Genomic DNA, 25064 nt, shown 5'->3' with positions numbered 1-25064 from the left:
CATAAGCTAAGCTGCACAAAAAACTTTAATCTGTAAGCCTCACCTCACTAGCACAGACTTCTATCAGCATTCCTCACAGCTTTTTGCCTTAGACACATTCATAATGCTCCCTTATCTTGATCCTGACAGTACAAACATCCTGTCCTCAGCAAGTAGAAGCTTTTATTGGCCATTTTACTGACAGACAGACTTTCTACCTCATAGCAAACTTAAAATTAAATAAGCAGTAATACAGCATCTTCTCCAGCATACTAAGTCAATAGTGCAATACAGGTCACATAAAATGTAGAAAGTCACTGAAAATTGTTATTTTATTCCTCCTGACCTACAGCCATCCCCTTTCAGATACCTGGTATGTGAGCATGTGCAAGACATTCATTTTTACCTCTTTACTTTGCACTTCCCCTAGAGATACAATGAAAATATCACTTCATTTAGCACCGCTCTTTTTCATTGACTACAGCGTATCAGTTAAACAAAACAAAAAAAGAAGCTACAAATACCTTGTTTCTGGAAGTTATAATTTGCTTAATAACAATTCTGTCTGCTAACACCAGCACCTTTGTGACAGAAGAAAGCAACAGCCTTGCAGCTTTTACCACACCCGTTTTGTCTGTAAAGATTGTTATGTGGCTATCAGATTCTGGATGATCCAAGCCGGCCACGTCTGTAAGCTGTGCAATTGTTTCACCTAGAGGGGGAAAAAAGAAATCATTAACATCCACACTTACAAAAAAGATACTGGGCCATTAAGCTTTCTTAACTTTTACCTTTTGACAGATAAAACAACGATTTCAGAGCTACCTACAACTCTCTTTTATTTCACTTCACTTCCTTCTACTGACTGTTGGTGGCACCCTCTCCATATTTAAATTTGGACTATTATTCAGTACTGCCTCATTCCTCCATGTGTCACATATGCTGATTTTCATACAGCAGTCTACAGACATTTGAGCTGGAGAGGGTGTAGCTGGGGAGTGCAGAGGGACAAAACATTCATGGGAGATATTTTTCCAATTGTAATAGCAAAAGTCAAGTGAGTGTAGACACTTGCAGCATCAACCCACTGAAAGAGTGGGATGCAGCAAGAAAGGAAGAACTACAAATTCCCCTCCACTTTCCAAATTTCAGTGAGTATTCTCATAATTTATGGATTTCCTATTCCTGTAGAATACTTCAGGCATGAAGAATAAAAGGATTCCAAACAATAACTTTATAACTTATAGGACTGAAGCATTATAGTGAGACTACTGCACTCTATGTTCAAAGGAGGACCACCAAATAGTATGCTGTCAGAGACAGGAGAGAAAAAAAGGCAAAGCAGCACGGATTTTCAGTTCATAAGCATCTTTTTATTCAACTACCATTTAATATGATAATAGTTAAATAGGACTATTTGACCACTTTTATTTCTTATGCAGTTAAAAATTCTACAATTCAATGCAGCCAATGGATCTCCCTGTCTGAGAAAAATCACAGGCCCCTATCCAATTAAATCTTCTGGAGTACTCTAGATAATAGTGCAATAGAGGAAAGGCATAGAGCAGCTTCCTGTTCCACAACTGCAGAATGACTGCTGGGAAGCTGAACACAGGCAAGCTCTGAGACATGCTCTTTGTCAGCATGCAAGACAAGATGATCAACCCACAACCAACCTGCAGATCATCCTTTAAGACAAAATCTAGGACATTTGATTGAGTCCCCTATGACTCATCTTCAAAACCTTAACTAAGGTAATTCACCTAAGCAGACAAGATACTCACTTCAAAAGGCTGATAAGGCCAGAGGACCCATATGAAGAACCTGAGGGTGTATTATTACTCTGGAAATACCACACAAACACTATGGAACAAGGAAAGCCTGACAGTCTTCAAACCACAGAGCTCCACATGTCATAGTGTTTATGTATAGATTTCTCTCCTCTGACAATTGTAATCCCTTGAGCTCCTAAGTTGCCCGAATACCTATTGCGCTATGGCAAAGAACTTCCAGTACTTTTGCTAAGACCAGGCCAGTCATAAAAGCAACACTATAATTAATCAGAGGGTCTCCCTATTTTAAGTATGCAAGTATGAATAAACAGAGTACACTCTGAGATGGTGAGTTCCATAGCTGAAGGGTCTGAAAATGAATAGAAGTAAGAATTATTATAAAAGTGCGGCTATTAATCCAAACAGTGAAGGCAGCCAGATACACTAACAGTGAAGTTGTAGGACAAGTCTCCAGTCAGGCAAGGAGATCACTTAACAGCAAAACAGATTGGCCATTGCCTTCTCCGCAGTCAAATTAATTTCAGTTCAGGCCAATCTCTACTTGGAACTGTTCGACTTTGTCAGCAGATTAACCCCAATCTCTTCCTTTGACCTCAAAATATAGGTGACAACATAAAATGCTGCAAAAACACACAGAGAACAATTAAAATAGATGTAAAGTGCTTTTGGTAACCAAGGAAGGATGCAAACATCGTTATCCCATTTCTCATGCTGTGGGATTCACCTTCTTGAAGACGAATTGTCAAGTCATAGGTGAAGCATCTGATCATACAAAGAGTAATCAGAGAATGTAGAAAGAGTTGCAATAGCTGCCTGTCAAAACCTCCAGACAGCTCTAGAAACTTGACATTTCTGGCAACAGAACAAAGGCTTCCTTCTCTGCAGATCTGCAACTGCAAGAACACGAATGGTGCCCTGGGAGTAAGCTATGAGGAGCAAGACCTGTTAGGGTAAAAAGACTGAGCTAGGGACTATTTAAGCCAGCTGGGCATACACAAGTCCATGGGACACATCCAAGGGTGTCAAAGGAACAGTTCAGTGTCACTGTAATTCTGCTATCACGCCTGAAAGATTGTGACAGTTGGGACAGACTTCCAACAATAGAAAGGTAACTGCCACACTCATCTTCAAGAAGGGTAACAAGAAAAATTCAGGTAATTATGGGCTAGTCAGCCTCGTGTCAGTCTCCAGGCATATTATTAAAATAATCCTGGAAGTCATTACCACATGAAGCAGAAAAAGGCAACCAGGAAGAGCCAGCACTGACCTGCAAGGGTGAATAGTCCCTTAACGACCTGAATGCCGTCTATGATGAGATGACACCATCTCTAGTAAAGGAAGTAATGGATGCTGTGTACCTCAACTTTAGCAAGGCCTCCGACATGATCTCCCGTAGTGACCTTATAACTAAATAACGAGATATGGACTGACTAAGTGAACAATAATTTGGGTAGAAAATGGACCTGACTGTTGGGCTCGGAGATGGCGATCAGTGGTACAAAGTCCATTAGGTGGTCAATTACCAGTGGCGTGCCTCAGGGACCGATACAAGGCATCAAAACTGTTCCCTGGATGATGGGCCAACACGTTCAGCCTGCATGTGAACAATACCAAACTGGGGGAGTGTCTGATCTGCTGGAAGACAGAGCTGCCAGAGGGATAGGCTAGAAAGATGATCTGACAAGAAGTTGGTGAAGTCCAACAAAGGCAATAATACCAAGTCCTGCATCTGGGCTAGGACAACACCACACAACAGTACAGGCTGGGGTCAGCTGCCTAGAGACAGCCTTTGCAGGGAAAGACACACAAGGGTCCTGGTGGACAAAGAGTTGAACAGAGTCAGCAGTGATGACCAGCTGCATGCTGGGCTGTTAGCAGGAATGTAACCAACAGGCTGCAGAAATTATTCTTCTCTTCTGATTGGCACTTGTGAGGCAGTGCGTGGAGTACTATGTCCAGTTCTGGGCTCCTCAGTAGAAGGGAAAACATTGACATAGCGAAGCATGTGACCTAAGGGGAAAGGTAGAAGGAAGCAGGTTTGTTCCATCTCAAGAACAGAAGGCCAATGGCAGAGTTTACTGCAGTCTACAACTACCTACCTAGTCAGCAGGTATGGAGAAGACAAACTGCTCCCAGAGGTACAGGGTGATAGGACAAAGTGCAACGGACAAGATAGAAGAAAATACTTTTGCCACTCTACAGGTGGTCAAACACTGTAAGAGGTGTACAAGAAGTTGCATAGTCTCCATTCTTGGAGTTAAATGTCCCTTCCAACCTAAGTTACTCTGTGATTCTATTTATTCATTTTAAATTGTTGGTTTACAGTCTTCCTAATTTAGTCCTTCTTTGAACTAAAAGACAAGGCAAAAATAGGAGGGAGCTATTTATTGCTTCCGTTTTACTCCACGTCTTCCTTTCGGGCTATGTAGAACACTGAAAATGTTATGACACTAACTCATTCTTGACATGCATTTTCTCTTTTAAATTAACCAGTCTTCCCTAGTTTTGGAGATAAAAAAAAAAGAAAGAAAAAAATCACAGACAGGCATCTACAAATGTGCTTCTTTGAGTTACATTCCACTACTACACTGTCACTGTAAACACTAACACAGTGCAAGACTAATGTTAGGCAAAATCTACTACCTGACCCTCTGCAGTGTTTTATGATTCTATTTTGAGTCAATCAAATTACAAGGTTTATTACAAGGAAACAGTTGTAACAAGTCTGAAACACTTCAGATCACTGATTATACCCTTCTCAAGAGACAGATACAACATCTGTCATCCTTCAAAGCCTCTGCAGGATATGCAATTGATTTAAAGACTCCCTACTTCTCTTAGCAACTGCGACACAATGTTCTAAATCCTTTAGAACACTGAATCTATCTTCTATGCCTAACAAAGTGTCCCTTTAATTTTTAAGACACCATCTAATTTATTGGCTAAAAAGAAGAAAGAACAGCTCTACAACATTCTCTGACCTAAACAACAAGGGCTTTCTGCTGCCTATGCCATCAGAACATGGCATTATTTTATATGAATCCATATTCTTGGCTATAATTGACCAGGAGATTTTATTGGCTTGCTTGGGAACACCAAAGTTGTTCAAAATGGCACCTGAGCAACTGTGTTCAGAGACTGAATTCAGAGGACAGTTATACATAAAAATTTCTCTGCACAAAGGACATTCTGATCTTGTCCAACACTTAACTGTCCATAGAGATAATACTGGCACAAAAAAAAAAAAAAAACAAACCACCAAACAAAAAACCAGCAGCAAACATGTTTGATATACTGAATTTCCAATGTAAGTCTTCATTAGATCTCAGATAGTTCAGAGAGAGTAACTGACCCATGCCAAGGTAAATGTGAGGCTTGACAGAAAGGTAAACAGTCTGTATCTTCAATCCTCTAGACTGAGGCACATTACTGCATAACAGGAAATAAAACTTACAATGTAAAAATGTATAACCATTTGGTGAGAAAAAAATACTGCAGACTACTGAACTCCTCCTGGATATGCTGATGGGTAGAAAAAGTGCTTGGCCACAGCATAACTGGCAAGTCAAGAAATAAGAGATCCCGACTGCACTGCTCTTCTAGCAGCTGAGATTATCGATGTAAACTTTGGCAATTTTGGCTTGTCAGCATTTTACTTGGATCTCTGAAGAGAAAACACATGCTTCACATAACAAGTGGAATGTTTACAAATTAGGACATTTCTGTTTGCAGCCAAGTTTACTGGAGCAACCATGAATTTTCAGTCTGAAGTTTTTCTAGAGTAGTCCTTCGAATCACAAAAACAATCATTCATCACGAGCATGTCTCTAGACATTGCAACTCATTGTTGAGGGATTTTCAGAGGAATTCTTACAGTACCATGCCCAATTTCTCTGCTTGTTTTTTTTAATCACAAAAATAGTATGAACTGCATCCCCAAAGTCTGAGGCCAGCACAGTCATTCAGCAAGAAATATACTAGCTAGGACACCAAAAGGCAAGTTTCTAGGCTTTTGGGGCTATTTAAAAGAAAAACAGACACCCACCCACAAGTCCCCTGTTTATCTTAACAGATCAATTTTAAGTACAGTAACCCATGTCTTGGAGTAGAGTACTACTCCTTTCTGCAGTTATCATGATATTAGTGTTGAAGGGTCATTTATTTGCCTCTACATCTGGTAGCTCAATATTGTCTCCCTGAAGCCACAGTAAGTAGAAAGTCTGTCACACCTGTAGGTACTTCAGCCTGCTTAAACACAAAAAGCTTCAAGCAGAACTTCCCATGATCTGAATGTATTTGAAAGAAAAAACAAAAACCCACTACCACTAATGAACAACAAATGAACGTTCTTCTAGATGTGATCTTCTCAAAGGCTGCACTGCAGATGTAAGAATATGCATTTACTAAGAGCCACTAAAATATTATGCAATGAACAATACTTAATATCTAGGAAAGTAGTTTCTGGCATGACACAACATTCTCTTACAGTATCAGAGAATGTAACCCACTATTCATCTAGACAGAGGCTTCTGGGGGGAGGAGGGTGACAGCAAGCAACTCAATCAATTATCCATACTTCACATTCAATCCACACACACAGCAACTTCGCAACAAAAGTTGAATCCAGCAAAAAAGACAAGTATGATATGATTTTCCTTCTACTGAGGGAAGTCATCAGATGACTGACGTGAGTCATCTTACTGAGTCCTGATAAAATATGGGTTGACACTCACCTTCATTCATACATTGAGATTTAAAACACAGTGACCTCAGTTGCATAACACTCAAATTACTTTAAATATTCCACCGTTTTAGCTTGAGAGCAATAAACTCTATAAAGTTGTATTCTCAACATTCTGCTCTGTCTGTAGTAACATCATATAACAAAGAGCAGTCAGGTAATTCCTTGTGGCCTAAGATCTCAAAAATCAAAGCCAACACACAAATCCATTCCCTGTTCATAAGATAACAGCAATTTAAGTAAGTGGCAAAATCAGGTAACAGATCAGGCCTTGAATGAACCAGCAGAAGAGGGTTAAGCAATTAAATAATAAAGTTCTTACATTATTCCTGATACTAAAAATAGTGTGCCAAAAGTGGCACAAGCACAACAGGTTACAAATTTCATGAGCAACTATATACCTGCTCTCCTTGCCTCGATGCAAGCAACATTCATTTCCTCTTTCAATTCATGATTTTCGTTGGCTATAGCTTCACCTACTGTAACGAATCTTCCAACTGCCAGGTTAACTGCTTGGCCCACTCGCTGAATTGCTTGCAGAGTCTTGTCTGAACGCTTTGGTTTATCCTTATGATTAATAAGAGTAGTTATCTGTGAACAAGAAGAGTTATTTATTAGAACCGTATGCAAGAAGACATTTTAACTTCAGTATTAAAGGCAAGTTTTGAACTGAACTCAGTAACAGACTTTTAGCATACTTCTCCAATAAAATTTAGTGTTGAGTCATGAGGTATCATTTAACTTCTCCAAGAATGAAAAAAATATTTGGAGTATAATTAAGTTTGCTCATCTGCTGTGATCTCAGCTTATCTCACATCTCAAATGAATTGAGGGATATATTTTTTTTCCTCCCATTTGCAGTATTAAAATAAGCTGCCCTAGGTCTCTCAAGAGGCTTTCACAGTACAGATACAGTAAAAGTTGAGGAGTACAATAGTAGACACACCAACACCATTTTGGGTTTGTCAGCATTGGAAATCTTACAAAGTTTTTGTGCTGCCAGGTAACTAAACACACTCATCAATTATAATTTGGGAGCTTTGGCTGCTTTTACTGAAAAAAGTCTTTCTAAATGTTTTATCCAACTGATTAAGGCAGGCTTTAAAAACAAACAGTAGCACAGTCTTTACACAAAAAGAAGAACCATTCGTCTTTTAGAAATAGTCTGAAGTATTCCAGCCCTCCCCTCATTTAAATATCCACTGTATTCTTAACTTAAACATCCTCTATTACATGTGTTTTCTAGAATTTAGAAACAGTTTGCCATTTAGATGCAATTTATCAGTAGAACAATTTGTGAGGACATTCTCATTCTGAACTCCACATCCTGTATCAGCTTTTCTGCCCTACGTTGAGCTATACATTTCTTCTTGGATCACACCAACCAGAGATCACCTTCTGATTCATGCAGGCTGAAGGAGACTAAAGATTTGCCCAGAACATCAAACACAAGGAAACAAAGAGATCCCTCTCCCACCGAAAGAGAAAGGTAATGAAGAAATAGCTCCTCGACCAAGGCAAACAAACATGGGAACAGCGTGCAATCCTGCCACTCAGAATTAACTAATTACAAATTGCATTACAAACAGTATAGGAGCTTTACATTTCTGATATGACAACCATTTTCTAGTGAGAGGCAGGACAGAAGTTGAACTCTGTAGTTTCGAACATCCTAAACCAGCACAAAAGCCACCACTGTTGCCAAGGAGAGTCCTGTCTGTCCTTGCCTCCCTTTATCATGTTTGCAATGAATTTATCTGATGTGGCTTAAACCTGATTTGTGGAGAAGGTGATGTTTGTTACTTTAGTTTTTCTCATAATCAGCTGCCCAGTCCTGTTCACTGAATAGCTGTATGAATACTTTTGGTGGCAAAAGGGAAAAGGTACAGACTAGAGACAGAAGTATGGGCAGAAGTGCTGCTTTCAGCAGCACAGTGTTTTAAAATGGCATTGTAAGCCACATCCCTAAGTCTGCTGAGAGAATCTCAGACTTACATGAACCACTTAAGTGTTTGAACACCTCAGCTGCATCAGCTTAATCACAGGTGTCTCTGTTTCTCAAAAAACATAAATCGCCATTCACTTATACATTCTCCTAAGTTAACTATCTTAACATAAGAATGGAGGGAAGTTTGTTGAGCACCATCATTTTTTTTCCAGAGAAGTCAAAAGCCATACGGATTGCCAGTTAAAAAAAAATACTGTGAAAGAACTAAAACAGGTGGTCAAGAAGTTTGAAACATATCAACACAAACAGCTTTATATAACACCTATTTCAAATGCGATTAACATTATGTACCAAATGCAGCCTGTACTAATATAGTAAAATATGCATAGAATGTTTGTTATAAAAAAGTAACAAACAGCCCTGAAATAGGAGTAGGTAAGTCACGATAAAAGAAAGGGAGAGAGGAAGATACGAAATACATATCAGCTAAAGGAAAAAGGACTGTCTTTGGTTCTAGAAACATGAGTTAGACATATACCAAATGTAAAATGCTTAATAGCAATAAAGGTATGAGGAAAGTTCTTCAAATACAGATGGGCTTCTCGTAGCCTGCCACCTGCAGAAAACATTGCTGTGCGAACAAGGAGAATGCATAATTCTGAGAAATATCCTTCTCTTTCCTTCATGAAGTGTTAAGAGTGACAAGTATATACTCAGGTATATCATTCATTTAAAATAAAGTTATGAAAAAGCAGAGGTAATAGCAACAGCAGTTTCAGATTATTTTCAAAACTTAAACTTACAATTAACAACCCGGGTTAAAAAAATAACAAACTAGATCCTAACTAAGCAAGGAGAGGAATTTCACTAGTACGTTAAGTGACAAACTGAAAGAAACTGTGATGCTAATAAGCAGCACAAAGATTATTTAACCAGTTCAAGCCACAGTAAAAAGAAATAAAATCCCTAAGCAGTACAATTGGAGGGGTGTTGCGGAGAAGCATACAGTACCATTCACTTCAGGATACAAACAAAGCAATGAGCATTAAAAGGCCAATAAGCCAGGCTTCTGAAATAAAGAATAGGCAAAGTTTTTGCTCCTGACTTTTAAACAACATTTAAAACAAAGATATAAAGTTGGACAAGTTAAATGGAGAAGAGCAAAGACTCACAAGAAACCTAGCAAGGAACTTTCTCCCCAACGAACAACCACCTTCCTCCAAAGATACCCTAAGAGCCTATCAAAAACTAAATTAGCAAAATCTTGCAGTGTTTAAGCATATTTCTGATTACAAAGAATTTTTTTTCCCCTGCAGCCCATCCAATTGCAACCAGACCAGAACTATTGTGTTTCTTTCAGTTTTTGTAAAAGAAGGAAACCCCTGTGACTCCAAGAACATTATCTGAGCTCTCCTTTAAGCTTAACACTTCCCACATATTTAATCTGTTATATCATGATCATGTATCATCCATGGGGTGTCTGGGCAGGAGTTAACAGCTGAAAAGATTACCTGCAAGTCTCTTTGAACAAGAGTAACACGTTACATGCTGTTTACTCAAGGATTTACTAATCAGGTCCTAGAAAGGAAACAGTCCTTTTGATGGTGCTCATGCTCTGTTTAATGCGAGCTCTTACACCATTTCTATGGAATGTTTATCTGAGATTTGGGACAATCAGTTTAAGGAGCATGCAGCCTCAAGAAATTGTCAGTTACAATCTTTTATCACTTGTTAGGACCAGCCCCAGAAAAATCGCCTTTTCCCCAAGAACTTTACTCAAACTAACATATATAGCCGTAATGTATCAAGATGTACTTCACATTTAAGGAAACAAGCTCAGTTGTGGCAGTTTTTGAGCAGCTGTCTTCAGAGCTTTTTGAGGACCTTCAGATACTGACATTTAAGTCCTTATATGCTTCATGCACAGGAAGCATCATGACAGCATGCTTAGCTAAAAATATACTAATGTCTATTTATTATCAGTGTAATTAAGTCTTGCATGACAGAATTAAGTGATACTTAAGAGATTGGGTTTCAGGAAGTATTTATAGGCAACTATAAATAAAACCAGGGGAAATGTAGTTATTTCACAGTCAGTGCTACAAACACAGGAGTTCAACTGAGAAGTCATGTTGGAAGGTACCCTATCCACCTCCCTCCCTGGCTAAGTACCCACATTGTACATAGGATGATTTAGACTCTCAAGAGTAGTATTTGTTACTGCCTCACACTAATCAGTTTTCCTGCTACAAAAAATATGTTTTCTCTATGCAATGAGGATTAGCATCCTTAAGAGTAACAGCTTCCCTTCCATTTTGTGTATTTTCTGCTTTCTACCTTCCCTTAAATTTCATAATGGTAGAAAATTCCTTTCTGAAAGAAATGTAATACCACGAATGGAAAGCCTTTTCTAAGAAAATGCCATAGCACTACATACTAGAGAAGAAGCTACAAACCCCTACAACAGAAGTGTCCTATAAAATGAATTTAGTTGCATTTGATAGGACATACAGAAAACTTGGTCAAAAAGGCCTTTCCCACACTGCTCATACTTTTATAGTTCGTTTTGAGTTTGGGAGAGGGAGGGAACTTCTAATGTTACATTTTAGATACTGTCTCTCATTAGGTCTTGTGTACTACTTAAGGACAAACAGGTCTTCAGACTCATTTAGCCAGACAGCAGCACACTTTGTTCCAATGCTCACATCTATTACAGAACACATCCACACGTGTGAAAGAGCACAGATGCAGCAGTTGGCGTTTGACATCCAGCCCATAAGGGCTACAAGCAGAACTGTCACAGAGACTTCTCGTCACAAAAGATGAGCCTCAGGGATCTTGAGAAGTGAACAAGGACTATCTGCTTACCTGTCCTAGAAATCAAAACTCTGATGAGACTAGATGCCTGTCCAGGCATTAATGAAAGTCTTACTATGCATTTTCTACAATTTCAAGCACTAAAATATTTTTTAGAAGTCTGGCTAATGTGTGGATTTTTAGAATTGTAAAGCCTTATCTTCCCACTCAGTTTTCATTTTGTAGAAAAATCCCACAAATATACTTTGTAGAAACTCAACTTTGAAAGTTTTCAAAGGCTGGAAAAGATTAATCAAAATCAAATGCAACTGCATTAACTACTACTGTGCTAGTTAACTATAAGGATCCATATCCTACTTATCCTAAAAACGTTGAGATAGCTGCCTCTGCTTTATGGACACTTGAACCAGAACAATTTATTCTACATGTTATTATTCAAAAGGGGCAACTAACCCCTTCTTGCAGAAGTTGCACAGACCTCAACGTGACCCTGAGCCGCCACTTCTGTAAAAGAATAGCTTCCAAGAAGTGGTATGATCCATATTTATGTATTTTCCTCATACTGCCTATGCACTGGTGCCTAGAAGGACAGTAAAAATACACTGCATGTCCAAGACTGCTGAGTTCTGTTACGGTTATGGTATTGAGACTGTTGCAGTTGCATCTTTACCTGAAGGCTTTTTAAAAACATCTTCTCATTGCTTTTGTACATATCTTTCATAAAAGCCTTCAGGGAAGCAAATGAAATAAACTAACAACCTGTAAGCTGTTTCACTTATCTGCAGGCAAATGCTAACATGCTTAGAGGAGCCTCAGGCAATCTTTCACATGTAGTGTCTAAGAAGCTGATAAGCCACCTCTGAAAAGGAAGAAGGAACAATGCAGGACCTGCAGCGACAAGTAGAAGCTGAGGAGCAACACAAGAACAGCCGTACCAAATCAGATCACTGGTATACCTAACCTAGTATCTTATCTCCTATAGTACCTAAACACGGGTGCCTAGAAAAGAACATAAGAATAAAACAAACAAATGGGACACTAGCGATATTGCAGTTGTAATCAGATTTTTGATGAACTCCAAATCATACATTTCATTTTAAAACACCACGACATTAAATTGTGTGCTTCTCTCAAGCACAATAGCTTGAACAGGTAGAAAATATTATTTGGAAGGGGTGAGAACAGTCCTCTTCACCTCCTTCAGATCTAGGCTTTAAAACCTACTTCAGATCTCTTTATAACGTTTGCCAGGCAAGACAGAGTACACAACTTCAAATTCGAATGAACACCTCAGATTATTAGTACTATTGCTATGTACTTGTCACACATTCTTGGAATTGTTAAGAGATCAAAAGAAGGGATTCAACTCACAGCAAGACTCTACTATAGTAATGAATACCCTTTCTTTGTGCTGAACACATTCCTAGAAAACCAAGGGCCCTTTAAATTTCAAGTTCTAAACCAAACACCATGAAGAAAATGATTATCCAAAATGTGATACAGATGAACTTGATCAATTGAAATGTAGTACTTTGATGATACCAATTTATTTCCTCCAGTGTGGGAAATATTACTGTAATGAAATTACTTTCATTACTGTTTTCAAAGTAATGAAAACTCTGTGACTTCAGAATTTTTTTTTCCTGTGAGATTAAATTATTTCCAACTTTTCTTGCAAGTTGTTGTGAAAAGAACTCCGGAGAAACAAACAAAAAAAGGTATGAACACAGCTGACTAGTTCTTGCAACCTGTGGACTCTTAGACATTATGTGGAGGTTTGAGTTACTTTAATGATGTTACTAAAGTAACACTACCATAGAGAAGAAATATGCTTGCTTTTTAATGTTCACTTTTCATAGGCTCCTTAAAATCAGGGATCCCCAGGGATCTGCAGATACGAAGCAGAAAAGTACATGAAAACCGACCTGCACTCCTGCCATCCTCCCTTCTTTTTTCCACACATGGAAAAGAGGAGGAGGATCACTGAAGAATGCTCATTGAGGCTTGACCACCGATCAAACAAAGCTAACTTGTTTACTCTTATTGTTACACGCCTTGCAAATCAGAGGACTGCCCTATCTTCCCCCCACAAAAGGTGTCTACAGAATTTCTACAGAAATGAGTGACAATGATGAAGGTCTTCATTTTCGGACAATTCAAGTTCCAGCACCTTTCTCTTTTTGAAAAGATGTATGGAAGTTTAGGCTGAAATTTGCACCTTTGAGCAACTTGACATGAGTTGGCAAAAATAGTTTTTCAAATTGAAAGTTGAATTTAACCACTTCTGATTATACGATACATGCATCAACAAGTATACTGAACATTGGAAAATATGCTTTTGCCTATCATAAAATGCATCCAAAAATAAAATGGCCTTTACTGCACTTTTCATTGTGAACTGGCGTTCTAACTCAACTGCTGTCTTGAAGTTTGCTGAAACACACAGCTACCTCACTAGAAAAAGTGAACACAAGCTGACAGACCCAATAATTGGGTTTAGAGGTGCACAAGCTAGTACATTTTCCTCCCCTCCTGCTGCCCTCCAGTTCAGAATCTTCTCACCTAAATGGCCAGATTTCATAAACAAAGCTATTACGCTTTTTCATTCTGCACCTAGAAATCCCAGGCATGAGCAAGCCTAAGTAAACAAAATCAACTCAGAGGGAAGTTCCTTGTTTAAAGTGTACTTTCAGATGTGGTCAAAACAGATGCAGACATGTTTTCAGCACCAGAGAGATGTGAGTCTCAGAAATAACTCAATTTACTAACATGATCAGGTAACCTCAAAACTAGAGGCTGAATGGCAAATGATTATTGTGGCTTTCCTCCCTAACTTGCCTTTGTTAATGTACCTAACCTTCTACTGCTTGTGCAAACAATGCTCGAGCCAGCTCTGAGCTGCTTGTTGAAAAAAAAAAAAAAAAAAAAGCCACTGTTGTAGAACTAAAAATTTGGACATTGTAATAAAGGATGTAACAGGGACAACACAGTGATACCACCTGCAATTGAGAATTCCTTCTATTCAAATCAGGACTGGCTCCTGAAGATGCAGAAAAACTTGCTTGTTAGTCAGGCAACTTCACTGGCACAAATACCAGCCATTCGATCTGTCTTGTCCTGCATGTTGCAGACAGAAGGGTTCCTCCAGCCTTTTTTAGAAAAGGCCTCCTTATCAGCATTTTGACATACCGCTTCAATTCAGAGCAACACCTGGTATTTCATCTTGAAAAGCACATACTTGCCCTAGGGATTAATAGAGAAATACAGTGTGCTCTGGGAAAGACTATGCAAATCAACTACTATGCACCTAGGAGAGTATAAAACAAAACAAAAATTTCATATAATCCAGGAACCATTATCTTGTGTTAAAGCTGTTTGCTTCCTTGAAGAGCTCACGGACAACAAAACTTCATTCAGTTGGAAAATTTAAGAATATTTAAATGTAACATTGAGATACAATACATAACCTTTGATAATTAAAAGAGAACATTCCATACATTTGTCTAACTCCTATATGTTAAGCACTTGCAACTTTGGACAATATTACCCTTCTAAACAATTTTGACACCTGTGAATGAAAAAAAAAAAAACACACACCCCAAAAATCATGTTTACAACATTATGTTACTACAGCTCAATTTAGTGGTTATATTCATTCTGCTTAATACAAAAAGTCCATACAAAAATGCTTCTCTAAGACAGAAGCAACTGCATATTTTTTTATTTTTCCCTATACGTCTGAAAGAATCTTAGGATTTCCTCACACACAGGTTTTGTAACTTGTGTTTAGGAGTTATCTTAGTATCTGAGAATTCATTTTATGTATAAGAACAAGAAACCATCCCATTCAGTATCCAGAGTAGATTAACAGTTACAAGTTGGCACTACAGCCTGTATCACTACTCATTTACCCCACTAGCTTTAAACAATGCTATTGATGGAATGCAATACAACTCAATGAGTAAAAATTACCATTTAAGGCTCCATCTAGCAAGGGTTACGCTTTGTCAATGAATTAAACATAAAAATAAATCCACGCGGAAAGCCATTCACTCATAGTACTATACAGCAGTTTTACTAAGCTATAATCAGTTGTTTGCAATCATTAATTCATAATTCATCCTTTGAGGATTTCCCTACCTAATCTGCCTAAAATCATCTGCTAACCATGCTGAAGAGCAAGAAGGTTGTTCTCATTCTTTTTGTGCAGGATCACTGTGAGGCAGTTTTGATTTAATACTCATTCTGCTGGAGAACTACAAAAATTTGTTTAATCTATAGAAAAGCCATTAATCAGATCTCATAAATTTGAAAGATAAGATTGCACTGAAAAAGAGCAATTGATTTTCAGCTATGTCAGTATGAAACATCTTACTTCAGCTACTTGAAATGTTACTCTGACTCATTTATCACATCAAAGACTAAGGTACTGAACATTATAAAGCAGGAGCCAAGTTTAACTCAAAGCCAATTTCACCATCCAAGGGTTCACAGAAAAAAAAAACCCTGAAACCACAGTTGTTCCATGGTAGTGCTGTTGCTCATGTGAGAAAATGTTCAAGTGTAATTTTTCTTGTAAAGCAGAATATCATTAGTGATATTAACACTATGAATATAACAAAATAATTTCATTTACCTATTTAGGATATTCTAAGGCACTCCTGTGCTCCCTCGCATACCTTAAAAAACACAACCGTAAATGGTTAGCTACATCCCTTTCACTGTTTCATAACAACCTAGCTTCAATGACTAAATAGCTGTCAATTAAAAACTAGCCTCAGTAAACGGAAACCTGCAACCACATCAGCCCAGAGATACAGCTGATACCGTGACTGAAGTAATCACATTATCTACAGCCAGATGACAAACTCTTAAGATTAACTTTCCTGTATAAATCAACGAGAAAGCAGCAGGCTCCTTTAGGGGCACAGAGTACCTAGTGTAGGCTGAGTAACAGTTGAGCTGCTGCAAGCTTCATTTTCCAGAAAAAGAATTTGTATCGAATAGAAGATTTGTACTACAAAACACAAGCTCACAACTTAACCCACAATATCTATGGAACCAAAGAGAGCAGAAGAGTTAGTGACTAATTGAAACTAATGAGGTGCGACTCTGTACACAGGCACCATACCATATGCTTCCAGACTCGACAGCAGAGTTAATGCGTATGACTGCATCCACGGCACAGTTTCCCTGTGGTACAGGATGCGAACTAAAAAGAGTTTAGCAGGAGGTTTGCTTCACTCAGTACAACGCAAGCCTCTACGTCGTAATTCATAATTTTATCCCTCAACAGTAGTGCCAAGTCTAAAGTGAGTACCAGATTAATTCACAAAGGAGAAAATCCTGGAAAAGGGGAGAAACAGCTTCTCAAAGCTCACAAGTTACCAGAATTTTTGAAGCACTGAAGGATAAAGACTTGTAGTCAAGAAGCATTTTAAAATAGGCACATTCAGATTTTCCTCAGATCCACTGAAGAAAGCAATTAGTTTAAGACAAATATGGATCACCCTACTTTTTCCAAAAAGGAATTTTCCCATCCTCCAAAAAGAGCCATTAGGGGCAAAGCACAAGCCCTGGCACAATACTGGAGCAAGAACAGCCAACAACATAAGAACCCTTTAGCACTTTGGAAGTGGGAAAGGGAAAGACCTAGAGGTACCAAAAAACGCCTAGTGAAACAAGGCAGCCAAGGGACTTGCTGGAACAAATCTCTCAGTGTGTCTGCTGCATGGGAAATGCAAGTAAATTGAAATGGATGAGAGCTTGGACTGAATGCTGAAGTTCAGGAAGGGAATGAGACTACACATATTCCTTAATTTTATGAATGTTGTCTAGAGAGTATATGAGACACTTCTATTTAGTCTCTAAAGGAGAAAGAGAAAACGCATTTGATTTGCAACAAGTTCAGAAGTAGGTATGTGATGAGCCTGTACTGCAATACAATACCACGACTACAGACATTCAAACATCGGCTTATATACAAGATGGATGCATGATGTGGAGGCAAAACAGATAGGGAAAACGTGGGGAGGTGTTTCCCCCCAGTTTTTGTAGACTTCCAAGAATAAAAAGCTAGTGATATCAAGTTAGAAGTCTAACAATGCTCTTAATATAGGACTCTCTGCTTTAAAGCTGTTCCAAAAAAAACCATTAAGTCAAATCCATGACTGAATAATTCCCAAGATTACTAGTTTACAGCTATTAAGTTTAGAAGAAGTGAACACTCATTGAAAGGTATCATGTGTATGTACATCACTTATCATATATAAACCTCTTGCATAGGTTTTGGCAAGTGTTGGTACCACACATGTACATCCCCCCAAAAGTAAGTCTTATGAAGCTCCTTTGCTACATCCAGAGGAAATATCCTTCAGTAAGGAGACATACTAAGGTCCACATCTACAAGTATACTGAAGAACCAAATGTGACTTGCTGTTCAGAGTTCTGCTGCTACTGTTTACAACACGAGCAACCTAGGAGTTTCCAGTCACCTGAGGACTTCCAAGCCAATGAGACCACAAAACAGCTTCCCCAAAGACACTGCTAGCCTATAGACAAAATTCAAAGACCAGTGTCACAGAAAGGTAGCATATTGAACTCCATGTCTACAGTTTTACACCTCTCTCAAATCTCTCTCCTTGATAGAACATGCTTGTTCAGTTCCATGGAGAATAACATCAGTTCCACTAAACTCCCACTATTCACCTCAAGTTACTGATACAGTAACTTACCAGCTATTACAGTCCATTTATTAAGGAGCTGTAACACTGATATACTCCGTTACTTTCTAACACAGCTATACCCCATCCCTTTGACAGAAAATAAGAACATAGCAGAGCAGCTATTCTTATCTGTGCTCTACTACCAAAGAAAGTGAAGCGATGCCTACTCCAGAAGGTATCTGTGTGATGCACTCGGAGAATCTGTGTGGAACTAAATTGAATGCAAAAGACCCTATGAAAATATTAGTTAAAACGAATCGGAACAACTTGCCAACCTTAGATTTTATTCACTAAGGTTTCAAGGGACTCAAAGATGCAACAGATTGTATCTGTTTTAACACATTGTTAAAAACTGGCTGGATGGCTGAGCCCAGAGAGTGGTGGTGAATGGGGCAAAGTCCAACTGGCGGCCGGTCACTAGCGGTGTTCCCCAGGGCTCAGTTTTGGGGCCGGTGCTGTTCAATATCTTTATAGATGATCTAGACGTAGGGATTGAGTGCACCCTCAGTAAATATGCAGATGACACCAAGCTGGGTGGGAGTGTCGATCTGCTGGAGGGTAGGAAGGCCCTACAGAGGGATCTGGACAGGTTAGATAGATGGGCTGAGACCAACGGCATGAGGTTCAACAAGAACAAGTGCCAGGTCTTACACTTCGGCCACAACAACCCCATGCAGCCCTACAGGCTGGGGGAAGAGTGGTTAGAAAGCGGCCCAGCGGAAAGAGACCTGGGGGTGCTGATCGACAGCCGGCTAAACATGAGCCAGCAGTGTGCCCAGGTGGCCAAGAAGGCCAATGGCATCCTGGCCTCTATTAGGAATAGTGTAGCCAGCCGGTCTAGGGAAGTGATCGTCCCTCTGTACTCGGCACTGGTGAGGCCGCATCTTGAGTACTGTGTCCAGTTCTGGGCCCCGCACTTCAAGAAAGATGTTGAGGTGTTGGAGCGAGTCCAGAGGAGGGCGACCAAGCTGGTGAAGGGTCTGGAGGGTCTGACCTACGAGGAACGGCTGAGGGAGCTGGGGTTGTTTAGCCTGAAGAAGAGGAGGCTCCGAGGTGACCTTATTGCAGTCTACAACTACCTGAAGAGAGGTTGTAGTGAAGTGGGAGTCAGCCTCTTCTCCCAGGCAACTAGTGATAGGACAAGAGGACATAGCCTCAAGCTTTGCCAGGGGAGGTTCAGGTTGGACATTAGGAAGAATTTCTTTACAGAAAGGGTTATTAGACATTGGAATGGGCTGCCCAGGGAGGTGGTGGAGTCACCATCTCTGGATATGTTTAAAAAAAGACTGGACATGGCACTTAGTGCCATGGTCTAGTTGACATGGTGGTGTCAGGGCAATGGTTGGACTCGATCCCAGAGGTCTCTTCCAACCTGATTGATTCTGTGATCAACTTTCTCATGCAGTCTCCTGCTTAAAACTAGATTGACAGTTGAGGTATGGAGGTTGCCTGACACTTGCATATGGCAAATCAATATAAAAAAATTAGGAAGAACAGAAGTAGTGGACACCCAAATAAATATTATGTACTGGTAAAGACTCAACATGGTGTTTGTTAAAGGAATTCCTCACAAAACAATCAGATCTCTCTCTAGAGATCACCAATTATATGGATAAGGAGGCACTTTGCTGAAAGAAAACCAGGGAACAAAGTCCATACCAAAGGTTTCAAAGGACACCAAGCAAGTATCTGGAAAAAAAATGAAAGAAGGCTCTTTGTATGAATATTTAACTAATTAAGAGACAGAATGCTAACAAGGAAGATGAAAGAAGGCAGGACATAAATGATTGCTTACTTTAATAGAGGGCAATGACTAATGGAGTTTCATAGAAACCTGTGCTGGGCCATGGATTATTCTACATAATCACAAAGCGGGCAGAGGGATAAGCAGATAATACAATGATGAAAATTTACTGGTGATCCTAAGTTATTCAGGACAGTAAAGATAAGATCTGACTACAGAATTGCAGAAACATCTTGTAACACTGACCAGGGAACAAAACGTTAGACAAAAAAATCTCTGCAGGTTAAAGTGGTACAGATGGGAAACTACCACCCTAGCTTCCTATATGAAAGCTAGGTCCTAGCTGACCATTACGCCTCTCTTCTTGAGGTGGAACAAACCCGCTTCCCTCAGTCTCTCCCTTTAGGTCACATGCTCCACTATGTCAATGTTTTCCCTTGTATTGGGAGCCCAGAACTTGACACGGTACTCCAGATGCTGTCTCACCAATGCCAACTAGAAGTGAAGAACCATTTCCACAGCCTGACAGTTACACTCCTACTAACAACCCTGTGTGCAGCTGGCCATCATTGCTGACTCCTATTCAATTCTTTGTCCATCAGGACCCTTGTGTCTTTCCCCACAAAGGTTCTCTGTAGGCTGCTAACCCCAGCCTGTACTGTTGTGTGGTGTTGTCCTAGTCCAGATGCAGGACTTGGTATTATTGCCTTTGTCTGACTTCACCAACTTCTTGTCAGTTCATCTTTCCAGCATGTTCCTCCATCTAGCAGCCCTGTCCTCCAGGAGATCAGACACTCTCCAACTTGCTGCAGCGGAGCTGACATGTCTGTTGAACAATACTGGCCCATCATCCCAACATAGAGATCATTAATAAAGATGTTAATATTGACCCCTGTACCAGTCCCTGAGGGACACCACTGGTAACTGACCAAAAAAAAGTAGAGAAAAGGTCACTGATTACATATGGACCTCGAGCCTGATCCAGTATGGCTATTCTAAAGTCATACCGTCAGTCTGAAAACTACACCTGTGAGTTTTTCACATAAATGGGGAAACATCAGCCGTTGGTTCTTCTTTGGGTTCTAATATGTAACTCCAGAAACTTCTGGAAAAACAGAGTACTGGCAGAACATTATGTAACGTTATATAACTATATCACATTTACTGAAATGGAAAGTAGTTTAGCTAGCTTCAGAGAAAGCAAGGAAACAATACCATAGTACCGAACAAGTTTGTTTTATCTACCTCAAGGCATTTACCAGTGTTAACTTATTCAGAATCTAAGACTGACAGTAACAAAATTCAGAAACATTGCTATCGTGGGCTTTTTGTAGTTACTTAAGCTTTTATTTTGACTATATAGGTCAAGCCAATTTCAAAACCTCTGACAGGATCTCTTATAACAAGAAAGTTGGAAAAACATGTTCAGTAACACACAGGCACACAATCATCCTCCAAAGTGCCTATGGCAAAATGGACTTTCTAAAGGCTGGGCAGCAGGCTGTAACAGCACAGGTCTACACTCAGAATATGCTGGAGGACAGGTCCCCTTCAACTATGAAAACTGACTGCTCTTTCGGGAACATATGCAGACAGAGCTCAAAGTTCCCTCTCAGTGAGCTTTTCCCAAGTGCCTGACTCTGAAGGTTGACAAAAGACTATTCTGCAGTTTCTCAGAGTGCTTCCTTCAAACAGATCCAGACAGACAGACTGTGAAGATACCCAGCTGTGAAGATACCCAGCTGCTGCCAGACTAGCAAACAGGTACATAATGGCAGCTTAGGAAGTCGCTGGTGGAGCCACATCCTGGAAAGTGCTTTTTCCCCATCATTGCCTTTCCTCAACTGTTTAAATGACTTGTTATTAAATGAGTCAGCACTGACCACTTTAAACACCCTTCCTGACTTGGGTTGCCAAAAACTTTCCATAAAAAATAAAACCCAACATAATTAGACTGGAAATAGGTAGCAGCAGTGAAGGAGATGTCTGGATTTTAAAGAATGCTGTACTATTTACATGTGAAACACTGAACCAAAGACACCTGTTCAGGAAAAGAGAATTCTACTTGTGCTAAAGAAAATTGTGGGGTTTGACCCCAAAAGCCATATTTTCTGAACTGCATGCCACATGCATGTAGAGTGATTCTCTTTATGGTACAGATACGCAGATAGCGAAAAAGAAGTGTTAGCAAATATGCTTAGTACTATGGCTTAAATCTGCTGTCTTCTTTTGTCGTTTGCGGCACTATTAGAAAAGGGCCACCTCAGGGTCTGAATAGATCTAGAGAAAATGAAGACCTAGTTCAACTCTGTAAACAGTAAGTTTTAAAAACAAATTTATTAATACACATATCCATAGTGACCCTAAGTGCAATTTACCCTGTTGGGAAAACAGAAATCTTATACCACTGCTGGCAGCAAATATACTCCGATACTATAGTGTCCATAAGAAAAATCAGGCTGCAAAGTGCAATTAAAAAAAATAACAAACAAAAGCAACCCTCACATTTCCCAAGAGCAAGTGGTCAAACACACATTTACAGTATTACACATCTATTAAGACAATGCACTATACAGTACATGAATTTAAATAAGAATCAATTCAGCCTTTTCTTTTTCGCTTGAAGAAAACAGATTCAGCTCCACAAGAGACCGAAAGTGAATTTGTCAGACAGGGCACCTTTTGTTTCTTCTTTGCTTAAAATAAGTAGTGAAAAGTGGCAGCAACATTCCGACTATTTTTTTTCAGTAGTATACAAGTATCGCATAGCGCTTCTCAGCTTTTAACAAAAGGGTAAACTGTGAAGTTAACTTCACAGCAAGAACAAATCCCTTTGCAAGTGCATTTTGTACAAGCAGAAAAACAAAGCCCTGAGTATTACTGCTGATACATAGCTTATGCAGAATACAAAACCAAATTCTATGAGATTAAGTAATCTATGAACACCCTTTCTGCATAAATACCCAAACAAAGCCAGCCAGTGAGACCTCGACTGTTTCATCTAGATGAAACAGTACAGACAGAATGATAAAGCATTACAGTAAGCGGGGCATTTTACCAGGCTGGTGTAGGGAACTACTGCTGATCCTATCAGCAACTTCAGCCTGAATCTGAAGGAAGCTGGAAAGGGAACAAGCTTGTCTGAAGTCTGGAGAGCTTTACCAGGGACACAGCAAGCTCTGAGTGTTCACAAATGCTCAGACACCTTACACTGTGTATAGGGGAAGTGAAAGATTCTTAGCACTTACGGATGATGCAGTCATAGGTTTTGTGGTCAATGAAAAAAATCATACATGACATATTACATATGCAGTGAATCCACAGAGAAGCAAGACCACTGTTCTCAGACTGTTCTAGAATAAGAATGTGCGTATCTTCACAGATATCTGTTAAAAGTAAGAATTTAACATAGGCAATTAAGTTCAGCCTTTGCAATTGGAGGGGTTTCTGTTTGTTCTTAAGCTTCCTAAGAGTGGTCTCCAGATTTTACCTCTCTCAACTGTTTCAGGAGTAGAAAATGAACTTAATTTTACTTTGCCTTGAAACAAGTGGTTTAATCCCTGTGATGGGCTTCTTGGAACTGACCGGGATTTCTTCCAGAGAAAAACAAATTACCATAAGTACAGAAACACAATTACCCACCACAAACCTTTCCTGCAGCCCAGCTGTACAATGGAAAACAAGGCTTACAACAGGTTGTTTCCAGATGGGCTACAATGGTATAAACATAACTCGACCTCACCAGGACTAGTTATTTTTATATAGCTGTTAACACATTGTTTAAAGATTTTGTACAGATAGGTTTTGACTTACTAGTTATCAGCGTTCAAAGTACAAAAATGCTATACAGCAAAGGCTGCGCTGTTTTCATGCATTATTTTTAAGAAAGAAAGATTTTATTGGGTATTTCAAACTCCAGTTTTCTAACTAAAGATCTAAAAAAAAATAAAAACCACACAGAAATGAAGTGGTTGGCATATAATTGCTTAGCAGACCACTTAAAAAAATTATTTTTTTTTTTTTAAAGCTCAATTAGCACTGTGCGGGACACATTACGAGGTCACTAAGGCACAGTTTGCCTATTATTTAACTCCTTAAAATTCGGGTGCTGTCGTGGGGTGCGGTGAGAGCTCCAATCAATGCAACGCTCCGGCCAGACCGCGAAAACACAAAGCCTCGCCAAACCCCCGGGAAGCCGACCGCTCTCACCGGCACCGAACTGTGCGAAAGAGGGAACACTCCCACGCGGAAAACCACCCGGCGGGAGGCCCGGGGAGCCGGGAAAGCCCGGGCGGCGGCGCAGCCCCTCCGCCGGGCGGGCGGCGCCAATGGCTCCCGGCGCCCAGCGCCCACCAGCCCCTCGCCGCCCCCGACCGCGGCATGCCGGGGCTCGAGCGGCAGACGGCACCGCAGCGCCTTCGGGCCACCGCCATTACACAACGGCACCGCGACCTTGCGGGGAACTTCGGAGTTTTGCTCGGGGAGGAACGTGCGAGCAGCATCCCTCCCCCCCCCCACCACCCCCGCTCCGGCAGCGTGATACCGCCCCTGCTCCGCGCCGGCTGGCGGGACCCGGGCCCGGGACGCAAGGGAGGGGGGGCGGCTGAGAGAAGCCGCCCCCGGCCGGGCGGCCGGAGCGAGAGGAGCTGCGCGGCGCCGCTACCCGAGCGCGCAAACTTCGCCGGCGGCGGCCGAGCTCCGTCCCGGGCGGGAAGGGGGAGGCGACGGCCCGCCGGGGCGAGAGGGGGGAGCCGGCCGCTGCCGCCCTACCCGTGGCCCTGGGGGGTGCGCGGGGGGTGTCGGGCTCGCGCGGCGGTCATCTCTACCTGCGACACCAGCGGCACCAGCGTCTGCTCCACGGAGCGCGTGCGGATCTCCAGCCCCGCGTCCGCCCCCAGCCCCGACGAGGACGAGGAGGAGACGCCGCTGCTGCTGCACGGGGACGTGGCCATGGCGGGGAGCCTACGGGAACCGCCGCCGCCACCTCTGCTCCCTCCCGGCCAACTCCGCTCCCGCTCGACCGCCGTTCGCACGGCGGCGGCCCCCGCCGCTCGGCTCGGCACCGCCCCCTGCCCGCCCCCGCCCGCCGGGGCACAGCTGCCTTGCCGGGGCGCCAGGCGATGCCGCGTGCGCGCGCGCTCAGCCCCCCTCGCGGCCCCTTCCCCGCCCCTTGGGACGGGATTTAAAGGGGCAGCGCTCGTTTCCTACCCCCGCCCCCCCCCTCCGTTCCGCAGTAGCGTCAGCCTTCGGCGGCCGCCCCCTCCCCTCGTACCCCCCTTCCCCCCCCCCCGCTGCCACTTCCCGCGCTTCACGGGCG

General features: G+C 41.1%; 1 protein-coding gene across 1 annotated transcript in view; it reads right to left on the bottom strand.

The window, feature by feature from the left end:
• The window catches only part of CTNNAL1 (catenin alpha like 1), a 59659-nt gene extending 34862 nt beyond the window's left edge, over positions 1 to 24797 (bottom strand). Inside the window, exons 1-3 of the mRNA XM_068396539.1 lie at positions 24574 to 24797; positions 6915 to 7104; positions 504 to 691 (exon numbers count right to left, since the gene is read on the bottom strand). Coding sequence (XP_068252640.1) covers positions 504 to 691; positions 6915 to 7104; positions 24574 to 24699 — 504 coding nt within the window. The 5' untranslated portion in view covers positions 24700 to 24797. The remainder of the gene's footprint in view (positions 1 to 503; positions 692 to 6914; positions 7105 to 24573) is intronic.
• Positions 24798 to 25064: the final 267 nt, after the last annotated feature.

The sequence above is a fragment of the Nyctibius grandis genome, chromosome 3 (assembly GCF_013368605.1).
Source record: "Nyctibius grandis isolate bNycGra1 chromosome 3, bNycGra1.pri, whole genome shotgun sequence".
Lineage (NCBI taxonomy): Eukaryota > Metazoa > Chordata > Aves > Nyctibiiformes > Nyctibiidae > Nyctibius > Nyctibius grandis.
Note: the sequence above shows the minus strand (reverse complement) of the source record. Positions and strands in the feature narration are given on the sequence as shown.